Source organism: Lacerta agilis, chromosome 10, assembly GCF_009819535.1.
Source record: "Lacerta agilis isolate rLacAgi1 chromosome 10, rLacAgi1.pri, whole genome shotgun sequence".
In the NCBI taxonomy this organism is placed as follows: domain Eukaryota; kingdom Metazoa; phylum Chordata; class Lepidosauria; order Squamata; family Lacertidae; genus Lacerta; species Lacerta agilis.
In genome coordinates this window covers 37,292,061-37,314,692 of record NC_046321.1, presented here as the reverse complement: position 1 = coordinate 37,314,692, position 22,632 = coordinate 37,292,061, and the positions used below count along the sequence as shown (strand labels likewise).

Below are 22,632 nucleotides of genomic sequence, written 5' to 3'. Positions count from 1 at the left end.
AATGTTGACAATTTTATAAGATTGTAGCATTGTAGTTTATGTATAGGAAAATAATCCTCAGCCCACATGTCATGCCCAAACCATCATAGGGTAGACTTATTGAAATTAATGCATCTAAGATAGTCATGTCTATTAACTTTAATAAGTCTACTTTGATTCTTGGCCCCGTGACCATGGGTGTCTGCGGCCATGGGTGTCATGCAGCTTGAATGGCCCTGGCATTGTAATTTTAGGGTGCCTGGCCCCTTCATTGGGAATTTTGTGGGTGCTTGGGCACCCAGGGCTCCAGGGAATTGGCACCTATGATACTAGCATTGAATACCATCCCAAGTTTTTTCTTTCAGGATAGCAACATGCTTTTTCTACACCTGCTAGGAGAATTACAAATAGTTCATTTCATATTATTATGAATATAACAGCAATACACTGAACAATAAATGGAAAACAGTTCAATATATATGTTAAAAATAGATTGGCATCGCCTCCCTCTGACCTGCCTGTTTTAATATGTCTATTTAATATGCAACCTATTGAATATGCAACCATTAATATCAGTTTCTATTTTATATGATTTGTACATCATAATTTTGGTATTTCTTACAAAAGCTTACTTTTTTGTTTGGGTTTAGGAATTGATGAATAACTTACAGATACAAATAGAAGAAGAAAAAAAGGCATTTGAAGAACAACAAGCTTTGGAAAGACAACACTTGGCAGAACTGCAGAATATGGCCGCTGTAAAAATCCAAGCTACCTTTAGAGCCTTCTTGGTGTACAAAAAATATTCCCCTGTCTTGAAAGAAAGGAAAAAAGAACTAGAAAAGCAAAGAGAATTGCAAGAAGCGATGCAAAGGGAAAGGAAAGAAAAGCAGGAAAGATTGATGAAGAGGGCCCTAGAGAAGAAGGAACAAGAGATGAAAGAAAGAAAGAGATGGGAAGAAAAAGAGAGGCAAGAACTTGAGGAAAAGATGAAGAGGCATGAAGAATATGAAAAGAAGAAAGAAATTTTGAGATTTCAGCGAGAACAACAAATATTGGAAGAACTGAAAAGGGCAGAAAAAGGCCAGCTAGAATTTGTGATAGAAAAGAAAATGGAGTCTGAAAATGTGGATAAAGAAAAACTGCTGGCTAAAAACAGAAAAAGAATTAAGAAGTCAAAGGAGATGATGAAACTGAAAAATCAGAAAGGCAAATGAAGCTGGACAATATTGATAATGTTACAAAAATAACAAAGAAATTAATAGCAAAAGAAGAGGTAGAAGAACGAAAAGAAGAAGAAAATGCCAAATTAAAAAGGGGAATGGGCCCCCCAAATACAGAGAAGGCTTTAGAAATAGCAAATGAGGAAGAAATCAAAAAGGTAAAAAAACAGGAGGAAGCTAAATATGGAAGAATGAAACTAATTGAGGAAAAGCAACAAAAAGATGAAACGCAGGAAAAATGGTATGAGAAAGAGAAACAAGATGAAATACATGAAAGATGCATGTAGGGAATGATGACAGAGACCGTTTTTTGACAACTGTGGAATTTCAGGAAAATGGTAACACAAATGCTCTCAATAGTGAAACTATTACAGTAGTTAACCAGGAAAACAGCAGGCGTAGCAGCTGCATCAGCATGGATGTTCAGCCAGACTCTGGAGGCACTGGACAGATAGATAGGTCTTATGCATCTGAAATATTAAAAAAGAGCTTGCTTTAAAAGAAATTCATGAGGAAGTCACTAGTTGTTGGGCCAGACGTGAGAATTCAGTCAATTCTTTTGAGCAACTGCTCGTGCTTTCAGATTCTATTGAAGAGAAGAGGTTAGCATGGATGAAAGGGTGTAAATCCTGGTCTAGAATTTATAGGGAACACCAGGGGAAGAAAATAGTTGAAAGAAGCAGGCCACGGAAATGCTCCTCTGGTCTGATCCCTCCTCTGAGTGCTGCCATGATAATGCAGGCTGGCCCTTGGAATTCTCTGCAACAGGTGAGTAAAGTTGCAAGTTCAAAAACTGTCATACAAATGTCTTGTAAAATCCTTTTAGTGCTTATGTATTGCAAGCTATTCGAAGGTTCTTAGTGCTGACATAACATTCCCCTGAGAGGAAGTAAGACGTGGAATCATAAAGTTTGCCAAAAATGCTTGAATATTTACTGATTTTTATAGAAACTCTTTCCACATTCCTTGTTCACTGTGTGCTCTAGTTCTGTTCATGCAAGGGTTGGGTAAGGACTATGGCAGTATTGTGCAGTTAGGCAAGCTGATCACACCTTCCAAGAGACTTTACACCTCTTACACAGCCTGCAGAGTAGTGGATGAGCAGATGAGAGTTACAGTAGCGTAGAACAATTGTTGAATTGTTGGCACAAAGAAGTATATCTTTCCATTGTGGTGTGTTAGATGTCATGAATTGTTTTCTACCCCCACCTCCTGATAGGATTTGGATTTTTCCAAACTTTTTTGTTGGCAGCTAGAAACAATATTTTGGATGGTATGAAATCACAGCTATATAATGCATTGCAAATATATTTCAAATGTTGCAAGAGTACAGTGGACGCTCGGGTTGTGAACGTGATCCGTGTGGGAGGCGCATTCGCAACCCGCAGTGTTCACAACCCGTGCCGCTGCGCATGCGCGTAATGCAATTCGGCGCTTCTGCACATGGGCAAAGAACGATTTAGTGTTTCTGTGCATGTGCGAGCGCCAAAACCCGGATGTAACCCGTTCCGGTACTTCTGGGTTCGGCACGTTCATATCCTGAAAACGTGCAATCAGCAGCGGAGCGCAGCCTGAGGTATGACTGTATATACTTTTTCTTATTGAATGTGTATAGGTGACCACAGTTACCTTTCAAGATTTGCCGGGCTGCAGCCTCTCCACGTTGTCACAGTGTTCAAAGCTACAATTTTGAGTCTCAGACGTTGTGGATTGCTTTCTTTGGAAGGACTCAGCAACTGCAAAGATCTAAAATACATAGATGCAGAGGTACTGTACTATGTATTTTTTAGTCCATGTTGAAGTGGAAATTATTTCAAAATGTGCTGTTACACATCCACTGCACATACAGTAAGAACATTAAAGCCCTTGTGGATCAAACCAAAGGTCTAGCTAGTCCAGCATCATATTTTCAAATAGCAACCTTCATACGGATATTGAAGTCACCCAGGACTGTTGTCCTGCAGTCATCTAGTACGTTGCTAGTGACCAGCCTGGTCAGGGAGGCTGTTTATCAGCAGGGTGGTGAATACACTGACAGCATCCCAAATCTGTCTAACACAGATGCAGCGCCTCTAAGCCCATCCCCAAATCAATAGGTTTTCTGGACAGTGCCAACACACACACCTTTGACCATCTAGACTCGTCTGGTGCTGTACCATACCAAGCACTCAGATGTGTGCAGCTGAATTACCCCATGCCCACCCAGTTTATGCATGTGAGTCTCAGTAATACATGTCAGGTCATCCCCTTCAAGGTCAAATCAGGGATGAACATAATTTAGTTACAGACTCACCTGGTATTAAGTAATAGCACTAACAAACAGAGGGCTTATTGGCTAGCCCCATCAAAAACTGCTGGAGGAGCTGAAAAAGGCCAAACATCTAGACCTCCATCCCAGGTGGTAATCAGATCCTCCACTCAAATTAAATATTCTCTTGCCTACAATGAATGGAATTGAAGCAGTTTACTGTAACTGCCTGCCAAAGGCTCATCCAGAGACATCTTAACACCTTCATCCAATAACCCTATGTACAGCACAAAGTTTAGGGCCACAGATGATAAACTAAAGCTCACAAGTAAGTGTATCCCATGTGGTAGGCAGAAGATAGTAATCCCATAACTGTACTCCTTTGCCTCTCACCTGGGGGAACCTACCCAAACCAACCTCCCTCCCAATTCAGCCTGGCTCAGACTGATTTTTGTACCAGTTTTAATCAGGATCGGAGGCAAGAGCTGCAATCCTAAACACTTATCTGGCAATAAATCTCATTCAATTTATTGAGCATTCTGAGTAGACATGAATAGGATTGTACTGTTATTTATTTTTAGTTCATCCAAAAAAAATGAAATAAAACTTGAAATATTGGTTTGTTTCGTTTACAGGAAAACAATATTAAGGGGATTAATTGTGAGAATCTAGAAAGTCTCTGCATTCTAATTCTGAACAAAAATGACATTTCATCCCTTCATGGTTTATATGGCTGCAATAATCTTTGGAATCTTGAACTTTCCTACAATAAAATCACTCGAATTGGTAAGGGGCTGACTATTTCCACTGATAAATAATAGAACTGGAACCATTTGTAGGTAAATAAATGTTCTTAATAAGATATTTTTAAGTGATTAACAATAAACTCCTCTGTTAATTGGTTTGGGTTAGTAGCCTCTGTGGTCTGCCCTTTTTAAAAATATGGTGGTTGTCTCAGCACTGAGAGTCAGGTCAGAGGTGGGCAGTCTTGTGGTTCCTAGTTACACTTCAGTACAAGTAAACAACTTTCATTTACCAGGGAAAGTAAATAGGTGCCTATTTACATATTCCCTGGTGCACTCAGTGTCTGTGGTGGGGAGCAGATTTTATATAAATGGCCAGTCTTGCTGATTAACTTGTTTCAAGGTAAAGTAAACAAGAAAGCTCACAGAAATTTGCGGACATAGTTGAAGGAAGACCTGTCTTCCATTTGGTGCACTGTTGATCCTAATGTCTGCTCTCCTCCTTCCCTCTCAGTGCATCTCATGCTGCTTGGTTGTCTCATAGATTTCAATTGGAGCACTTGAGAAGATTTTGCTCTTGTTTCCATAGTCCCACCCTTTTGTTGGGTGGGTTCCTTTTGTTGATCATGCTAGACAAAGAAACAGAATCCAGGCTGTAGTGTACATGAGTATGATTAGTAAAATCATGTACACATCTGATTTGTGGTTCATTTAATGAAGTAACATATTAGGAAACTGGTTTTCAAAACATGAGGATACAACTGATGAATCAACAATGAAACATGCACTCAGCTGAATAAAAGCAAAACTGCCTTGGCTATCTTAATGTGGTAAAAATAAAAGTAGCCAAAAAAGCCCCATGAGCAAATAGATGTCTGCACATAATAAACAAGGGGGAGTATGAACCAAAGAATGACATTATAATTTATTTTATATTTCCAAACTGTTGCTATTAGTCTCCTGTTATGCAAGATAGGGTCAAGGTAGCTGAATGAATGCTTCTTTCCAGTAAAGCCTCTTTATATGATGTCATACCAAGTTTCTGCATCCCAAAAAAAGGTTACAACATTGAAAGTGAAAGGTTACGCTATTTTACTTCTAGTATATAAATCTTGTATATAAATATTAATTTAAATGTGAACATTTATAATATCAATGCACCCAATCCAGTTGGTTGTGTTTTAGATTGCTAAATTTTCTATATTAAAGTGACAGATTTCTTAGGCACAAGCTTCTGCTTGGAATAGTGACTGTTGGTGTTCATTAAATCTCAAAGATCAGTAATCCAAGGTAAACCAACAAGGTGGACTGATTGGTAGCAGAAATGCTGGAATCTGTGTTCATCTGTCTTCGGTGCCAGTAGTACTGTAAAGGATTACTTGTTTCAGAATGAATTTCCTGAGGTAGAATATCAGAAAAGATTAATGTGAGAGTGACATAAATATGAATTGATGAGCCTTGGATATGAAGACTACAGGGCCAATGGGCAAAAGCCTCCTGTCCTGTCTGTATATACAATGAAAGCACTGTGCTTACCCGTAATGAGATGAGTTTGAATGAGAAAGTAGATGTTCAAGAAAACCACTTGGAGCCTGCTTTCTGTCCCATCAACTGCTGGGGGAGGTCTGGTTTGTAAGCTGCATTTCATGTTACACAATCACATATTGATAGGTTTTTTTAACCACCTTATAGAATTACACAAAGATAGACTTGTGTTTTTAAAGATTTCCCCCTCCTTTTAGAGTTTCCGTAGGTAGATTGGAAGTTGCAGTGCAACAACCCAACCCCCCAGTCCTTATTACATTTCGTTCAAATGATTTTGTGGCTGTTCTTTAAAATGAGGCTTAAATTGCTGTCACTTACCTGGTAGTAAGTTCCTTGAATATAGTAGGACTTCCTTTTGAGTAAGCATGCAGTGAATTACACTGTCTGTATATAACATTTTATTCTTTGGTGTCTCCTTTGTTTTCCACATAATGTAAAACTAAATGCAGAGAGAGTGCATAGTTTTAAACTCAGTTGATAAAAATAAGGGTGTTGTTGTTTAAAAAATGTATTGCCTTCATGAATACGACTGCCTCATTATCAGAATAATTTAAACTAGTTTCAGATTTACAAATATGCCTTAATTTGGATATATTCTGATTTTTTTTGTCTTCATGATTGTATAATAATTTGAAAACTAATAAAAAGAACTGAAAAGAAAGAAAGTCTAGGTTATTGATAATTTTAAATCAGAAACATATTCCTTTGGACCAGCTTTCATTAGTAATATAAAGCTTTGTTACCTTGCGAGTTATGCAGAACCCTTAAAACAAAGCATCACATATTATTATACCATAGAGACTAAGCTATTAAAGAAGCTGTGGGCTTTAATAGATTTAATAACATCTTAACAAATCAAAGATAGCACAAAGATAATCTCAGGGTCATCGGTTCAATCCCCACATTGGCCAAAGGATTCTTGCATTGCATGGGGTAGATGAACCTCGTGGTCCCTACAGGGGATCAGAAACAGAAAAGTATGCTATTTTATTTTTTTGAAGTGTTAGTAATTCCATACCTTCTTCAGTACCTGCCAACCATGCCCCTCCCCACGCCCCCGAAAAAGACCGGGCCAAACTACACATGACACAAAATGTATAATGGAAAACCTGTCAGTGTGTGCACATGCTCTTTTTAAAATTAATAGCAGGCAAGGAGCCTGTGGGAAGGAAATGTTTAACCCTTCTCTCCCTACTGTTACTTCTGACACACATACACCAATTATTAGCCCCAGGAAAAGAAATTCCTGTTTTCATTTTTAATAAAATACTGTGGTGTGATTACTAATGGCACACGGGTATGGGCGGGGAAGCATTGCTGCCACTTACCAGGACAGTGGTGTAGCAGATGAATCCAGGACTGCACTGGCACACAGGCAGAACCAATCCAGTATTTCCTCTGGTGTGCCCACACAATCCTAACGCTTTCCACCCCCTGTATCACCTGACACCATTCCAATAAACAGCAGCAACCTCAATATTAGGATGGTAGCAGAGTACCACCACAACAGCCACTTCCTGATGCAACATTTAGTTTAACCCCTTACAATGTGATTTGGGGATCCCAAGATTTATTTTAAAAAATAACAGATAATGCACCAAGCAAGAGTTCAACCTGTTATTATATATACTGTTATTATTGGTCTGCTGCTTTATGCCAGCAGGAGGGGATGATAACTGGACTTTCCTAAGGAAACAATAAATCCAAAGTGACAAATCTAAATAACTATTTTATATTCCATAAATCCACTAGGTGGTGCAGGTTAGCTTTCCAGATTATTTAACAGCAGGATTCCAAACCACTGACTTGCAATGTTGCGTTTAAATTTAAGTATATTTGAAATTATTTTTTAGTAATTGAGGAATGGTACCAAATCCGTCCTAGTGGAAATAATATTTAAACCAGTAGTCAGATTCTTAGTATTAAAAAATCTGAGAAAAACTTAGTTAATGTAATGCAGAACTTGTGACATTTTAACAATACACTCCTATGGGTACCTGTTGAATTCAGTGCAATTTACTTTCAAGTGAATAAGTGCAGGAATGGTACTCCTTGCAGAAGCATTTGGTCATAGATAGTAGGATATTTGCTGCTGATTGCTATATTAATGTTGGAACTATTTTTTCATGTCAGCAGAAATATTTGTAGGTATTTTAAACTGAGATTCAAGGCATAGTTCCTGGTTTGAAACTTGGACCTCAGTCCAAATAAGCTTTCAGTAAACTTTTCAGCCTCGCAATTCCCAGAGCTGATGAGCCTATTTGTAGTTCAAGTTTAAGAACATTTGTGACTTGGCAGCAGGAACAGCTATAGTAAAAGCAAGAAGTCTCCACTGCACACATAGTTCTCTGCTACACATGCAAATTTATTTGTTAGATCATGTCCCTAATTCTAACAAAGAATCATTTTGAAGAATGGATATCAAAGTGTTATATGGGACCATATGTGGCAATATTTGTATTAGAGCAAATTGCAAGCATGCACTGTGGATTTTCCAGTCCATAAAACAGTTGGAATTCAAATAATAGAAAGGTTAGCGTACTGACTTTAGTTTCTTTCTCTGTCTCCATCAGTGTTTTGCAGACATAAGCAAGCAAGCACATATGCCATGTCACAAAAAGTTGTTTTCCTTTCAAAACAAAACAAAAAAACTGGGAAAGCATCACTCAACATCACACACCACTTTGTACATTATAGCTAGGTTTGCCATACATCTGGAATTTCCCAGACATAGCCAGGATTTGGCCGTCGGAAACAGTGCCTGGGCGGAAATTGCTGAAACGTCCGGGAAAATCTGGATGTATGGCAACCAGTGTTGTGGCCCAAAAGAATCATCAGAAAATATCTTCCCTGCCTCCACCCTACAGATTTCTTAACAATATCTGTTATTCCCTGTTCTGTGCTTTTCCCCTCTACTTTTTGTCTAATTAAAGTGAAATTCACTCCCACAAGATGTAGTGATGGCCACCAACGTGATTGCCTTTAAAGATGAGATGATATTATGAAAGGATGGCTAACAACAATAGCTATGTGCTCTGAGGTCCTCCTTATGGGGCTTCCTGTAAGCATCCAGTTAGCAACTGTAAAAGGAGAACTCTGGGCTAGAGGGGCATTCAAATGGACCCAGCAGTCTCCTATTATGTTTTCACACCATATTTCTATGATGTAAGGGTGCACAACAACATGCACACAGCTAACTTAACTGAATGCCATTTTCTAATTGGACCCACCAGGTAAGGTGCTGCATGTAGTTACTAGAGAAAGTGCCTTTTCTTTGGTAGTGTCTGACCCTAGACAATTCTTTGCAACCTGACTTAGCACCTTTCTTTTTTAAAAAATACTTTTTTAAATTTGATTTTTTAAAAATATAACACACCAACGAACATCAATTCAGAATCCAAATACTGAGATTACTCTGAATCTCCTGACTTCCCCCCATCCTTCCATGGGTCCAATGAAAATAATTACACTGCATATCAATATTTGGCTTAGCACCTTTCTTAATGTCACTCCAGCACTAGGCAAAGGCCATTCGATTTTATCAGTCCTGATTTTATTTTCATTTTAGGTCATGTGATTGTATGCTGCTCTTATATAGTTATTGTTAATATGTCTTTTATTTTATGTATTTTAGATGTAATTTCCTTGAGAATTTGTTGTATGAAAATACAACATAAATATTCCAGTAAAGAAATAAATCCACGTCCCTTCAAACAGAGAATATGCGGTGTTTGTGAATGGTTTATGAATGCTATGTGGTTTTAACAAACGGAGAATAAAATACAAAATGTGCTGATAGGAAGCTATTATTACTTGTTACTGATTTCAAAAAGAAGTAAGAGTTCGATAAACAATCTTATTATGGACTAGATACCAGTATGTCAATGCCTTCTCATGTTTAGTAACTACAGTATATTCTGGCGTATAAGACTACTTTTAATCCAGGAAAATCATCTCAAAAGTTGGGGGTCGTCTTATATGCCGGGTGGAAAATCTGTGGTCGAGTATATCTCAAACTCTATATTTTAACTGAAAAGTTGGGGGTCGTCTTATACGCCCAGTCGTCTTATACGCCGGTATATACGGTATTTAGTATTATGATGGAAACAGAGGCAACATACTCATTTTTTATGTATATAATATATGCCTGTTGTACTTCTGATTCCGTAAGTCAAAACCAATGTATTTTTTTTATTTCAATGCTTTGAAATATTGTAACTTTACTTTTTAGGTGGATTGGAGTCATTGAAAAATCTTCAACGACTTGTTGTTGATCACAATCAATTGATCAGCACCAAAGGACTATCTCATACTCCTACTCTAGTGTATATAGATTGTTCCTTTAATCATCTTACTCAAATTGATGGCATTGAAAATTGTGGCCTTCTTCAAATTCTGAAGTTACAAGGGAATAACCTCAATGAGGTAAAAAAACAACAACAACACCTTGGCTGTTATCCAATTAAAGAAGTCTTACAGAGCAATTCTAGGCGTGGGGGAATGTCTGTGGTAGAGAAATTGTTGTTTTCTAGACTCATGCCAGGCACCCCAAATTTCTCTTTTTTGCTTTTTCATTTTTCTCTTTCCGTTTCTTTAAATGAGAAGAAAATAGCTGCACCAGTTTTTAAGTTTGGTGTAGTTTTTTAAAAAACTTAAGAACACCCATTCAGGGATCAGACCAAAGACACAGTCGTATTCTTACAATGGCCAACCAGATGACCACATGTTCTTCTGAGGAGAATCTGCTGGATTGTTACTTGGTAGCAATGCAACAGTGAGCTTACTCCGTGATAGCAGTCACCCCTAAATATCCTGTTCCCAAGACATCTCTGGTAGTAGAGCTTCTCCACCCATGGATCGCTCTATCCACTTGGTGGAAGGTCTAAAGCATCAAACAACACTTTGCAGGGAGCTTAAGATTGCTTCTTCATGTGAGTTTTAGTCTATTAGTTGATTATATTTGCAGGTGAGAAAAACAAGTAGTTCTGAATAAAAAGCACACTTTTGGGTTTCTAAAGATGTATTTATGTGCCACAGCATACATTGTTTTACATAATACATTCCTTCATGTTCAATAGAGAAGGCGCAGTGCCTCTTCTAAGATGACACTTGGAGTGTCCCATTCTTATCAATGCATAGGTTTTGTTCGATCATCCTGAGAGGGAATCACATATTGTCACCACTAACCTGTTTTATAAAACTTCAAATTTAATCTTATTTCTTATATAATGTTTTGGGAAAGGAGTGTTGGGCAGCACCATACACACGCACACCTGTATGCATATGTATGGTACTCACAATCATATCCCCCATTGCTGCTGTTGAATGGTCACTTATACATTATTGAGTATACATTTCAGTTTTTCAAAGGAACGTCACAGATTGAACCTCCTGTATTTAATTTTGGTCCTATGTATATTTGTACACACACACACAAACACACACCTGTGTGTATGTAACATCATCAATTGTTTATTTGGATGCCATTTCCCCACAAAATAGTGCTCAAAGTGGAACACAGTATTAAATTAACAATAATATTTCAAAAACCTATTAAGAACTTATGCTGCAGTAACTGCAAATAAGATTGCTGCCTTAGTCATTTTAGTATGATAGGCAATGTGCTATAATAATATGTTAATGTGCTATTGATATATGCTTAGTTCCCCAGCCTGGAAAATCATGTTTTGCTAAGAGAATTATACTTGGAAGACAACAGCATCTCAACATTGGAAAAGCTTTCTACATATTGGCTGCCTTTGCTACAGATACTTTTTATCTCACAAAACAGGTAAAACTAATAACATTATATTTTTTGAGGGGGTGGATTATAAAGTTCAGACCCTTTTAAAATTGGAAATACAAGCAATCAAGTCTTGGTCCTTCTACATACAAAGCATACAGCCATGGCCCTTTCATACATATTGAACCCTGTTGTGTGACTTCTCTCTTTCCCCTCCCTTTGCTGCTGTATATTGCAGTCGACAGCTGGTGAAGTGCTTCCTGTTGTGTGGAAGGAAGCACTCTGTCATAATAGCTGAGTGGATATTTGGCTGACATTTCTAGCAGGAAAAGCTTCCCGTACCTCTGCTGTATGTGTCAACATCTTTAACATAAATCGTTTGGGCAAAAGTGAGAATGAGGATGAAGTGGATAGGCACTATAAATATAGCTGGAATGGATGACAATATCAGCAGAATGGATGATTAAAGCAGTAAAAAATGTAGTAGTTCAGTAGTTGATATTTGTAGTTTCTTTTCCAATGTGGCCATGTTCTAAGCAGCTCCATATGCTTTTGCTATGGCATAAGTGATTGGATGTTCTGTACAGAAGGATTGAATGTAATGAAGTAAGCTGTTGAAAGAAAAGCTGTTCCTTTGCTTTTATCCTGCAGCTGATGCAGTTGTATGATTTCTTCTTAAGAGTGTGCAGTGAGTGTCATTTCCTTTTTGTTGACTGCTGGAAGCCCCTATGAATGTTAGGATTGTGAATCCATATATTCCTTAAGAATAGAGCTCCAGTAGGAAAGTCTAATTTCCAACTAATAGATGATAACAGGTCTTCATCTTTAGTTTATGATAGGAATAATTGATTTTAAAGGTAAACATGGATGCTTAATAAAGTTTCAGCAGACAAAATACTGATAGGTGACTCGTAATATTTTTTAAAGCATTGCACATATTAAAAATCTGAACAGTATGTTTATCTGGATGACTGCCCCTGTTAAAAGAATGAAGTACATTATATCTGCATGATGTGAGAAGAACACATTTTCATATTTCAAAGCTGTCCTTATTTATCTGTGCCTCAAGTGCCTATCAGGAGAAAAGGTGGGATAAAAATATATACAACAATAATAATATTTCCATATGTACCATATGTTTATTAAGCAGAATACCTTCGCCCTTTTCAAAGTAATTGTCCATCAAGTTTTGTAAGTTGTATCATGTAGGAATTTCTGTGGTTAAGAGAGCAAGAGCACCCCTCTCCTGTTCTTTCCTTTTCAGGCTTTCAATACTTTTCCCTACCCTTCTATTTCACAGCACCAACCATGGTTAGCTCAGGAGAGGCAGCTATAAAATAAGCATTTGAAACCTGATTCTAACTATGATTTCAAACTCTGTTTCAGCTAATGCTGAAAAGAGAAGGAGTAATTAGAAAAGAAGAGGGACCGAGGAGCATATGAGGTTGAGAAGGGAAGGAAGTGTGCAAGTCTGAGGGGTTCTCCAGATCTCTGAACCATTGTTAAGAGATTGGGGAGCATTCTTCTTTGGCGATCACTCATAGCTGAGTAAGATTGCCTTCCATGAACACAGTTTTAACAGTGAGTCTGTAAGTGACTGTGGAGGCCAGTTCTGGATCCACATCCTTCCACAGTGGGGACATAGGTTTCTGGGGCATTGATCACGGTGAGGGTTTTCCAAATTTGCCTTCCTCTTAGCACGTATCTCCCTTTCGTCCTGAGTTTGAACGTCATCAAAGCCCATGACACCTTTGGTAAAGGCTGTTCTCCAATTGGAGCACTTGCAGGCGAGTGTTTCCCAGTTGCCGGTGTTTATACTACTTTTTTCAGATTTGCTTTGAGAGAGTCTTTAAATCTTTTTTGTTGACCACCAGCGTTACACTTTCCATTTTTAAGTTCGGAATAGAGTAGTTGCTCTGGAAGACGATAATCAGGTATCCGCACAACATGGGCAGTCCAACGAAGTTGATGTTGAAGAATCATTGATTTGGCATTGGTGGCCTTTGCTTCTTCCAGTACACTAGCATTAGTTCACCTGTCTTTCCAAGTGATGTGTAAAAATTTTCAAATATACCAGTGATGGAATCTTTCGAGGAGTTGGAGATGGTGTTTATAAGTGGTCCATCTCTGAGCCATTGTTAAGAGACATACATATACCGTACTTTTCCGTGTATAACATGCTCCCGTGTATAGTACTCCCTATTTTGGGGGACTCAAATTTAAGAAAATGACCAAAAGTTGTTGAGCTTTTTGGGGGGGGGGGGAGTGCAGTAAATCCCTAATCCGACGGTTACAATCACTCTCACTGCTCGCTGACTATAGCTGCCAATCCTCAGCAGCCCTTGCCGCAGCCACCAATCACACACCCAATTGCCAATGGCAATCTACAGCTCACGGCTGCAACCACCCAAGTCACTCATCACCCCTATCCACTACCCGTGTATATGATGCCCCCCATTTTTAAACCTTATTTTAGAGTAAAAAAAAAACCCTCGTCTTATACACAGAAAAGTACAGTACATATACAAACATATATACAGATACATATACAAACACAATAAGCCATATCATAGAATTGTAAAGTTGCAAGAGAGCCCAAGGGTCATCAAGTTAACCCCCCTGCAATGAATCCCTGACAGATGTTCATCCAATCTCTACTTTAAAATATCCAATGAAGGAGAGTCTACCACCTTCCAAGGTAGTCCGTTCCACTGTCGAACAGCTCTAGTACTACTGAGTGTTGCAGCTTGTCAACACTCTTCTTAAACTGTGGTGCCCAGAACTGAGCACTGTACTCCAGATGTGGTCTGACCAATGTAGAATAGAATGGTACCATTACTTCCCTTGATCTGGACACTATTGTTGTTATTGTTGTTGTTACTGATTTATTTTTCACCTAAACAACTGTCTCAGTGTGATTTATGCATCAGATAATTAAAACAGCTTAAAAACACAAGCTATAGCAAATGCATTTAAAACAAGACTAAACCCTAACAAGTAGACATACATGTGAAAGACCCATTTATCCAGCTGGGAAAGTCTGACGGTACAAAAATGTCTCCAGTTGTTTCCGAAAAGTGCAGATAGTGGCCACCTGTTGTATAGTGACAGCAAAGCTATTTCACAGAACATGGGAAACCATAGCAAAAGTCCTGCTCCGAGTTACTGTGGAGTTGGCTTCTGAGATCTTTAGAAGTTGCAGAAGAAAGTCCCCTGCAGACCACAGCAATCTATTGGTTGTATAAGGGATAAGATGGTCTCTCAAGTAACCTGGCCTGAGCTTCATAGGGCCTTATATTTTAGTACCCACACTTTAAACTTGGCCTGATAACAGATTGGCAGCTAGTGCAAATCCCCAAGCAGGGTGTTATAAACTGGTGGTAGTTTGCCCCATAAGCAACCTAGCTGCTACATTCTGCACCAGCTGCAACCTCTGGATCACTCCTAAGACTTTCCTCTTTTAAGTACCATTGATTGTTTAAGAAATATACAATGGAATCCTATATATGTTTACTCAAAAGTAAGACCCATTGAGTTTAATGGGACTTATTCCCAAGTAAGTGGGCATGAGATCACAGGCTCAAGCATATGTTTAAACTTCTCCTTGAATTTTTACTTAATTGCCTTTGCTTTGTCTGAATCATGACCCAAACAAATATTTTACAAGATGCATTATGTAATGATCAAGTATCATTTTATTTATTACTTTTTATCAATATGAAGTGTTGCCTTTTTCTTTTAATGCTTGTGCATCTTTAATTCAGCAAAAGTGGCTATTTTATTTTGAATAATAAACATAAGTCAGTTGCATAACACAGAAGAAAAGTCTGTGAGCATCCATAAAGAAACTATCTGCATTGCAGAGAAGAGCAATAAATGGATTTTGACAAAATGTGTATTTAGTGTGCATATTTTGGAGTATACACTTCAGCACTTTGCAGCTTCTCCTCCCCAACCCCCACTACCACATGCATTTAACTTTCAAGTTTGTTTCAGTTTTGCTTTCTTCATATAAGTCTCCCAGACTGTCTTTGTCCTGCCTTTGCGACTGTTTGGCTTTAAATGATACCAGAAAAAGGAAGCTATTGGACTTTAAAAAAATATCTTTTACTTCTGTGTCGTCTTTGTAATTTATATCCTTTTAATGCCCAGGGCTAGTGGGACAAGGTCAAGTGGTATTAAGTTTTCTGTAATGTCCTTTGTCTTTCTGGTTTGAATTTTCTAAAAAGAAAAAGGGGGGGAAAGACAAAGACTGCCAGTGAAAAGGAAGCTATAGAATGACAGACTGAAAAAAAGGATTTGCCTTGTATAGTACAGGACAAGAATTTTAGATCTGAATGGCAAGTAAGACATCCAGTTCCCTAAATTATGACACCCTAAATGCCATTATTAACAAGCAACATAAGACGTATTACATACAGAGTTCTTCTACATCTATGATTTTACTGTGCGCTCTGTTCTCATTCCGTCAGAGCATTTCAGAAGTTAGCAGTATACTGGCCAGAGATTTGGTGGGGTTTCCAGCTCAGAGTAGATTCATTGAAGTTAAAGGACATGACTATACAGTATTAGCTTCATTAATTCCAACTGGTCTACTCTGAGTAAGACTTAGTTGATAAGAACAGGAGACACCATTAAACCACAGCCTAACTTGTCTATTGCCAAAGTATTTCAAACAAGCTAACTTTTGTAATCCAGGATGGCCACAATTTGAGCTTTTAGTGATCAAAATGTTTGTCAACTCTGTGTTACGGGAAATGTTTAGCTGTTGCTTTGACCCATTACTGTGAAACTTCCACCTAAAATTGCAAAGCTGCTGGCTTGCAGCCTTCAACTCTATAAATACCATGGTCAATAATCCTCCTTCTGTTAGTATAATAAGAAAGTCTTTCTCTCATGCAGTAATGAGACAAATAGAAGAAAGGCAATATATATTTTTTAATGGAATAACATCTTGGAAATTTAATGGCTGCAAGGTTACGTTGTCATGCATTTAAGAACCTTTTGCATGGGAAGCAGTTTCTGAGAACTTCAGGTGCTGCTTGAGTTAAATATACTATAAAACAAACAGATGGTGCAAGGCACAATATGTCTACAGTTACAAATCTCTTTGGGTAGGGTTCTTTCTTTTTAATACCAAGCTTTCCTTAAGGCAGTAAATAACTGTATGAGGAGGTTCAGAGTGTCTCTAAGCTACAAGGGTGGGTGTTCTTGCTTTTATATTTAGCTGCGGGGTGGGGGGAGGGATCTTAAGAAAAAATTAGGAATGTGTGCCAAATAGATTGCATATAATCAATGTATGCATCATTTATTTCTCATTCTAATAATTAAGATAAGAGTGCAGTATCTCCACTGCACTGATTGGAAGAGATCACCTTTGTTCTGTCCCAAGAGTAGCATCCACTAAAGGGGTATGTGGAAACTATGCCTTCCACAGAACTGCTTGTTCTTCTCTTAGGAAGTTCATTTCATTACTTTTGAAAACCATTGTTTATGGCATTGCCTGAATCTTGCTCAATGTTGTCTGTTATTACATGGAAAACTGTTACAATTACCTTCTAGCACCTTGGATAGCTAACAGGCAGTTTGCTACCAAATGATACAAAAATACCTGTATTTGGGTTTTGAAGGTATAGTTTTGCAATAGCTGTTCCATCTTTTTCTCTCCCATAGTTAACATAGTTTTGCATTGACTTTCTATTAAAATGTTGGTTGTTTTTCTTTCAGTTTGACTCAACTTGCACCTCTTTTTCCATTTGTGTCTTTGGAAAAACTAGATATCAGTAACAACTGCTTATTAGGTGAGTTTAAAAAATGGAGAGGGACATTTGTTGTCATGAGTTTCAGATGCTACATTGTAAAATATAAGTGAGCCCGATTGTTGACACACATATACAGAGGGAACTGTAAAATGCTTATATTGTTTGTTGCACTGTTCTTAAGCATGGTTTAGAGCTGGTATACAAATTTTCTGTACTCCCGAATCACATTACCGGTATCTCTTCACCAACACAAATCTTTGCTATGCTTAACCATGGCTGAGGCTGAGGTACTGAGCAGTGCTGAGAGTTTGCTCTTGTGAAGGATTGGAACCCAGATATAACCCTGGCTAAGAGTAAATCTTGCTTAGCTTGAATAATACTTAAGGGTGGTGCTGACAGAAGCCTTTACATGGTTAATGACAATGGAAAAGTAGAGAGCAAGTGGGCAAGGTCTTCTCCTCAACCATTAATCATAGATAAAGGACAGTTTATCTAAGTAATACTTAAACATGTATTACTACATAATAGACAACAGTTCAAATTAAAACACCATTAGTTGTTTTTTTTAATAGCATCTACAACTTCTGTGTTTTCTAAATCAAGTTACTCATTCTAATTTAGAGTCTTACTTTGATAAGGCAATCAAAATTACTTTGTATCCTTATATTGCTATATTGCTGTAATTATATATTTTACTTTATATTAAGGCTTGGTTAGTTTAGTTTCTATGCCTTCATATAGTAGCCAAGGGATTTTGAATTTGATGAGTGACAACTGTCCTTAGCCAAGAAAAAAGACTGGCCAGGCATCTACCAATATAACAAAGATAAACAGCATACTAAATAGCATTCATGCAAATCCATGTTCAGGTAAATAAAATAAAAGACAGCAATAAGTTTCATGGCGTGATTAAATGAACAAATGAAATTTGTCCAAATTAGCTCCCTATAACCCAATATAGTGAACATAATCTGCCATATAACTATGTTGCAATGATTAGGAGGGGTGAAATGGTTGGCATTTAGTGATGACATTTAATAATCTCTGGAAGGATGAACTTGGTTTAATTAATTTCTTTGAATTTGACAATTATTTGAAAATAATTTGTTGTGATCCCAACAGCAATAAAGAATTATTCCATTGATTTTATTTGTACTTTTCTTAACAAATGCAGATCTTAATAGTGTCATTCATTGGCTTGGTGGTTGTGATAGCCTAAGAGAATTATCCTTGCAAGGAAATCCACTTCTTCAAGAAGAGAACTGGAGGTAACCAGATGAGAGTAAGAGATTGTGACAAGTGCTGAGTATCAATATGGTGGCTGAGATTTTGTTCTTTTTTCTTCCTCTAGGGTAGCCAGCTATGCCTTTAACCAAATAATACTGAAATGTACTTTGGGGAGCTGTTTCACTTCCTCTCTCCTTTTCTCTCTTCTTCCCAAGATTTTATAGAAGCAACATACATCACAAAGGGAATGTGAAAGGGAATGTGAAAACAAAACCATGATTGTCTCTTGTTCTAAAAAAATTTCCCAATACTTTTGATTACTATCATTATTTGCACAGAAAAGAAATCAAGTTAATTACAATTAATTCCTAGTGCTTTCTGTGGTTCTTGACTAACTTGTTCCACTGATTTCAACAGGACCTAAGTTCAATTCACTTAGGCTGCAAGCCTATACAGACTTTACGCAAGAGTTAATCTCATTGAACTCAGCTAGTCTGGATCCTTCAGTGCCAAGAAGTATTACATAGTGAGGATGACTATTAGTCTTATCCTCCATGAATTTGCCTAAGCCACTTTTGTAGCCATCCAAGTTGGTGGTCTCCTCTTTCCCTCAGTAGTGGACTTTGGGCTCTCAAATTTTAGTGTTGCCCTATGCAACACTGCATGTAATTCGGCACTCCCTGCCTCTCAAACCTGGTTCTACATTGTTGTTGCAACACCCAATGCAGCTCGGCATCCGGTGAGGCCAAACTGCTCACACTACCCTAAAACTACCTCTGCTCCAATTCACCAAAGGGCAAAACTAATAACAACAAACCTTGCACATAATAACAGCCAAAAAAAGCACTGACAGGGTAGATCAGCATCTCATTAGGAAGCATCTTCTGAGCTTTGCTCAGAACATTGGATGAATGAGATGGCATCTGAGCGTTGCTCTTTGGAGCTCTCTGAGCAACCCAGGGTCAGATTCATAGCATCTAATCCAGGAATCTCGTGAAACATCACTTTCATAAATACAGTATCCCATCTCCTCAAAATCAATGCTGTTAAAACTATATCAACTTCAACATCCATTTTATTTAATTTATTTGTTTCTCCCTGGTCTCCTTACCCCCCCCCCCCCAAAAAAAGTCATGTTCATTTTGGACTTCAAGTGGCTCAGCAAATACATCCGTAAAAGGGTATTTCCTGTTTCTTAGAAGTACAATTGCTGTAGCTCTTGATGGTAGCGGTTTCTCCAATGCTGATACTTGTTATGTAGACTAGCAATTGCTAGGTGATTCCCAGTCTAATTTAAAAAGCCTATCAAATTGAGTTCATGTGGAAGCAAACAATGATACCAAGTTATACTGTTCATTCCATTCTTAGTAATAATTTGTATTTCATTGCTACCTTGTAGAAAATTTTCCTTTTGGTTTTCAAATAATTATAAGATAATATCTCTAAAGCTAGATTGGTCTCCTTCCTTTTTCACATTCCTTTCATATGCTTGATTTGGTTATGCCTTTCAGATTCTTTTCAGTCATCTCTTTTCCACATGGAACTGTGGCTGACTCACTTTGGAAAACCAATTTTTCTAAAAATGGATCAGACTCAGCTGAAAGTCATATTACACATATATGCAACACACACACAGGAACTTCATTCCTCTACAAAGTTGGAAAACCCACAAAAATTTGGATTATGCTTAGATCAGAGGATAAGTTCAGCTATTAACTGTTGTATGTTATTAGGGAACAGGCCAAGGAGGGTACCATGAGCCCGAGATCCATTCCTGATTCTCACCATGAGTAACTGGTTCTAAAGAGTCATACCAATTAGAGCAGACCTTGTTCTAAACATGTTTTATGTGACAGGTGCAAATGAGACAACATATATGCAGAAACATGTAGAAATTGACTAGCACAGCATTACTTGTGAATATGTTTTATATTCTTGCATGATAAAGATAACTGGTACTGTAATTGTAAAAGACAAGTAATTTTACTAAAGTAGTGCCATGTTATATGACAACATAACTGTCTTACCATTTGTAGCTATATTGTTTTGATGGTTGATATTGCATATAATTAATTGCTGCTTCATGCAAGCCCCGTTTTAAAAATCCTTGAAATTCCTGAGCCATCAAGGTCCTCCAACGTTATTTCACCAACTGAGCTTTCATAATTGGACAAGAGATTAATTTATCTAACGGGATACTATAAAGTAGGGATTTGTTGAATTCAGCATTCACTATAACTTCAGGCAATATGTTTCAGTGAACTTTACATAACCCCTTGATACCAACAAAGGAATTAGTTGTAAAATTTCCCAATAGGTTTCCTACTTTCATGTCCAGCCAGTGATAACACTGAGGAAGCTGAAGTACTAAGAAATCACTTTTTTAGAAATTAAACCCTGGGATCAGTTTGAGACACTCCTAGGGGGAAAGTGTTTTCATTGCAGTAATGATTAATAGAACCCTCTTAAGTGACAGAAACTATTCACCAGGAAGTTTTCACTAAATGAAATATTGATTCAGCCTCCACTAGGAGAAACCAGCTGGAAAAACTAGTGTTAAGATCCCATGGCTCTAAGAAACCTTACTTTCCAACATTAATCAACTTGATATGGCATCTTTTTCAATATATCATTATTCAACATTGTTTCTAATAGCCCTGCACATGCAGTGTGGACTTATCAGTTTAGTGCTATCACCTAATACTATTGCACACACATAAATACAAGAAATATTTTTTGTTGTTGTTGAGCTATGATGGTATTTATAGAAGCAAGGAATATGAGCCAGCCAAAATTAAGTGTTTTTAGTTCATTGTTTTTTCCTTGGGCATCTGCCCCATCAGGTTGATGGTAATATTTCAGTTGAGAAAGTGTTCAACTATACTTAACTTTTCCACTTCAATCCACTGATTTAAAAGTATTTACCAACCTTGGCTAGATTGAGTCTAAATTTGGGATATTTAATTGTTTATAAAGAATATGCAGGGGCAGAGGATGCCGTCCAGCTACCTGGGCTGGCAAACCCGGAAGCACCTGGAAGCAGAACGCCGGCGGCAGGCAAGCCCCGGACAGTGGTGGCCTCACTCCGTGGCTTGCTCAGGGCCCGCTGGCGGTGCATAGTGCTTTGTTGTGGCGCGCTGCCGGCAGGCGAGCCCCGAGCAAGCCCGTCTGGGGCTCACCTGCCACCAGCGCACACTCCCAGTGCGCAGGTGCAGCGTACGACGCATGCGTTGGACACACACTGCACCTGTGTGCTGGGAGTGGTGTGCTGCCGGCTGGGCTAGCCCAGGACGGGCTTGCTTGGGGTTCGCCGGTGGCGTGCAGCGCTCTGTAGCGGTGCGCTGCCGGCGGGCGAGCCCTGAGTAAGAGCCCGTCCAGGCAGAGGCGAATCAGGGAGGGGCACCCAGAGTGTCACCGTTCTCCAAGGGTGGTACTCGGGGCGTCCTGCCCCCTTCGCCCCCCTCCCTACGCCACTGAGAATATGGCTTGATAGCTATTATTTGTAGTTACTTTTATGCTGGCCTGGGGGGTCCTCTAGTTTGTCCCCACCATAAAATTACTGTGCTTCCAGAATTCCTGATCTGGAATTCCCAGTGCATATAAGGAGCTCCCAAACAAGCAAAAGGGCTTCTTTATTTGCCTTAGTCATCATGAACATACTATCCAACATGTCGAGGTGAAAAACTGGGACATCTGTATCCAGGGCCAGGCTCCTGCACAAGTCAAGTGAACTGCACAAGATCACAACCCCAAAAAAGTTGCTTTTTCGGGGTGAAATTGCAGTGTCCAAAATGACCACCATGCTCTCCCATAAAACACATTTAAAATTCCAGCCATGTATAAGAAAAAAGGTAGGCATGTACACTGTTGTCCCTTCCTTCAGTTGATCTTCTTGAAACTACAGATGGGCAATTTCAATTAGGGAAGTATCATAGCAGGGAAGCAGCCTACAAGAGAAAGAAAAGATAGGGATTCACATATATTTTCTCCCCTCAGTTGGCTTTTTGAAAGCTTCAAGGGTGAAATTTCAATGAGGAGCAGCAAGGGGGGAGTAGGAGAGTTTAACACCCCCTTTCCCAGTCTCATCACCGAATCCAACTTTGGGCAACCCCATAGGTTACTTTTCTGGTTGTTGTTTTAAAATGTCAGGAGACCCAAACTT

At 38.5% G+C, this 22,632-nt stretch overlaps 1 protein-coding gene across 1 annotated transcript in view; it reads left to right on the top strand.

The window, feature by feature from the left end:
• LRRIQ1 (leucine rich repeats and IQ motif containing 1) overlaps positions 1-22,632 on the top strand; it is a 95,933-nt gene that overhangs the window by 5,799 nt on the left and 67,502 nt on the right. The window contains 11 exon segments of the mRNA XM_033162655.1: positions 630-1,163; positions 1,166-1,480; positions 1,483-1,672; positions 1,675-1,970; positions 2,818-2,890; positions 2,893-2,969; positions 4,086-4,236; positions 9,970-10,163; positions 11,402-11,529; positions 17,209-17,282; positions 18,418-18,511. Of these exon segments, the coding sequence (XP_033018546.1) occupies positions 630-1,163; positions 1,166-1,480; positions 1,483-1,672; positions 1,675-1,970; positions 2,818-2,890; positions 2,893-2,969; positions 4,086-4,236; positions 9,970-10,163; positions 11,402-11,529; positions 17,209-17,282; positions 18,418-18,511 (2,126 nt within the window).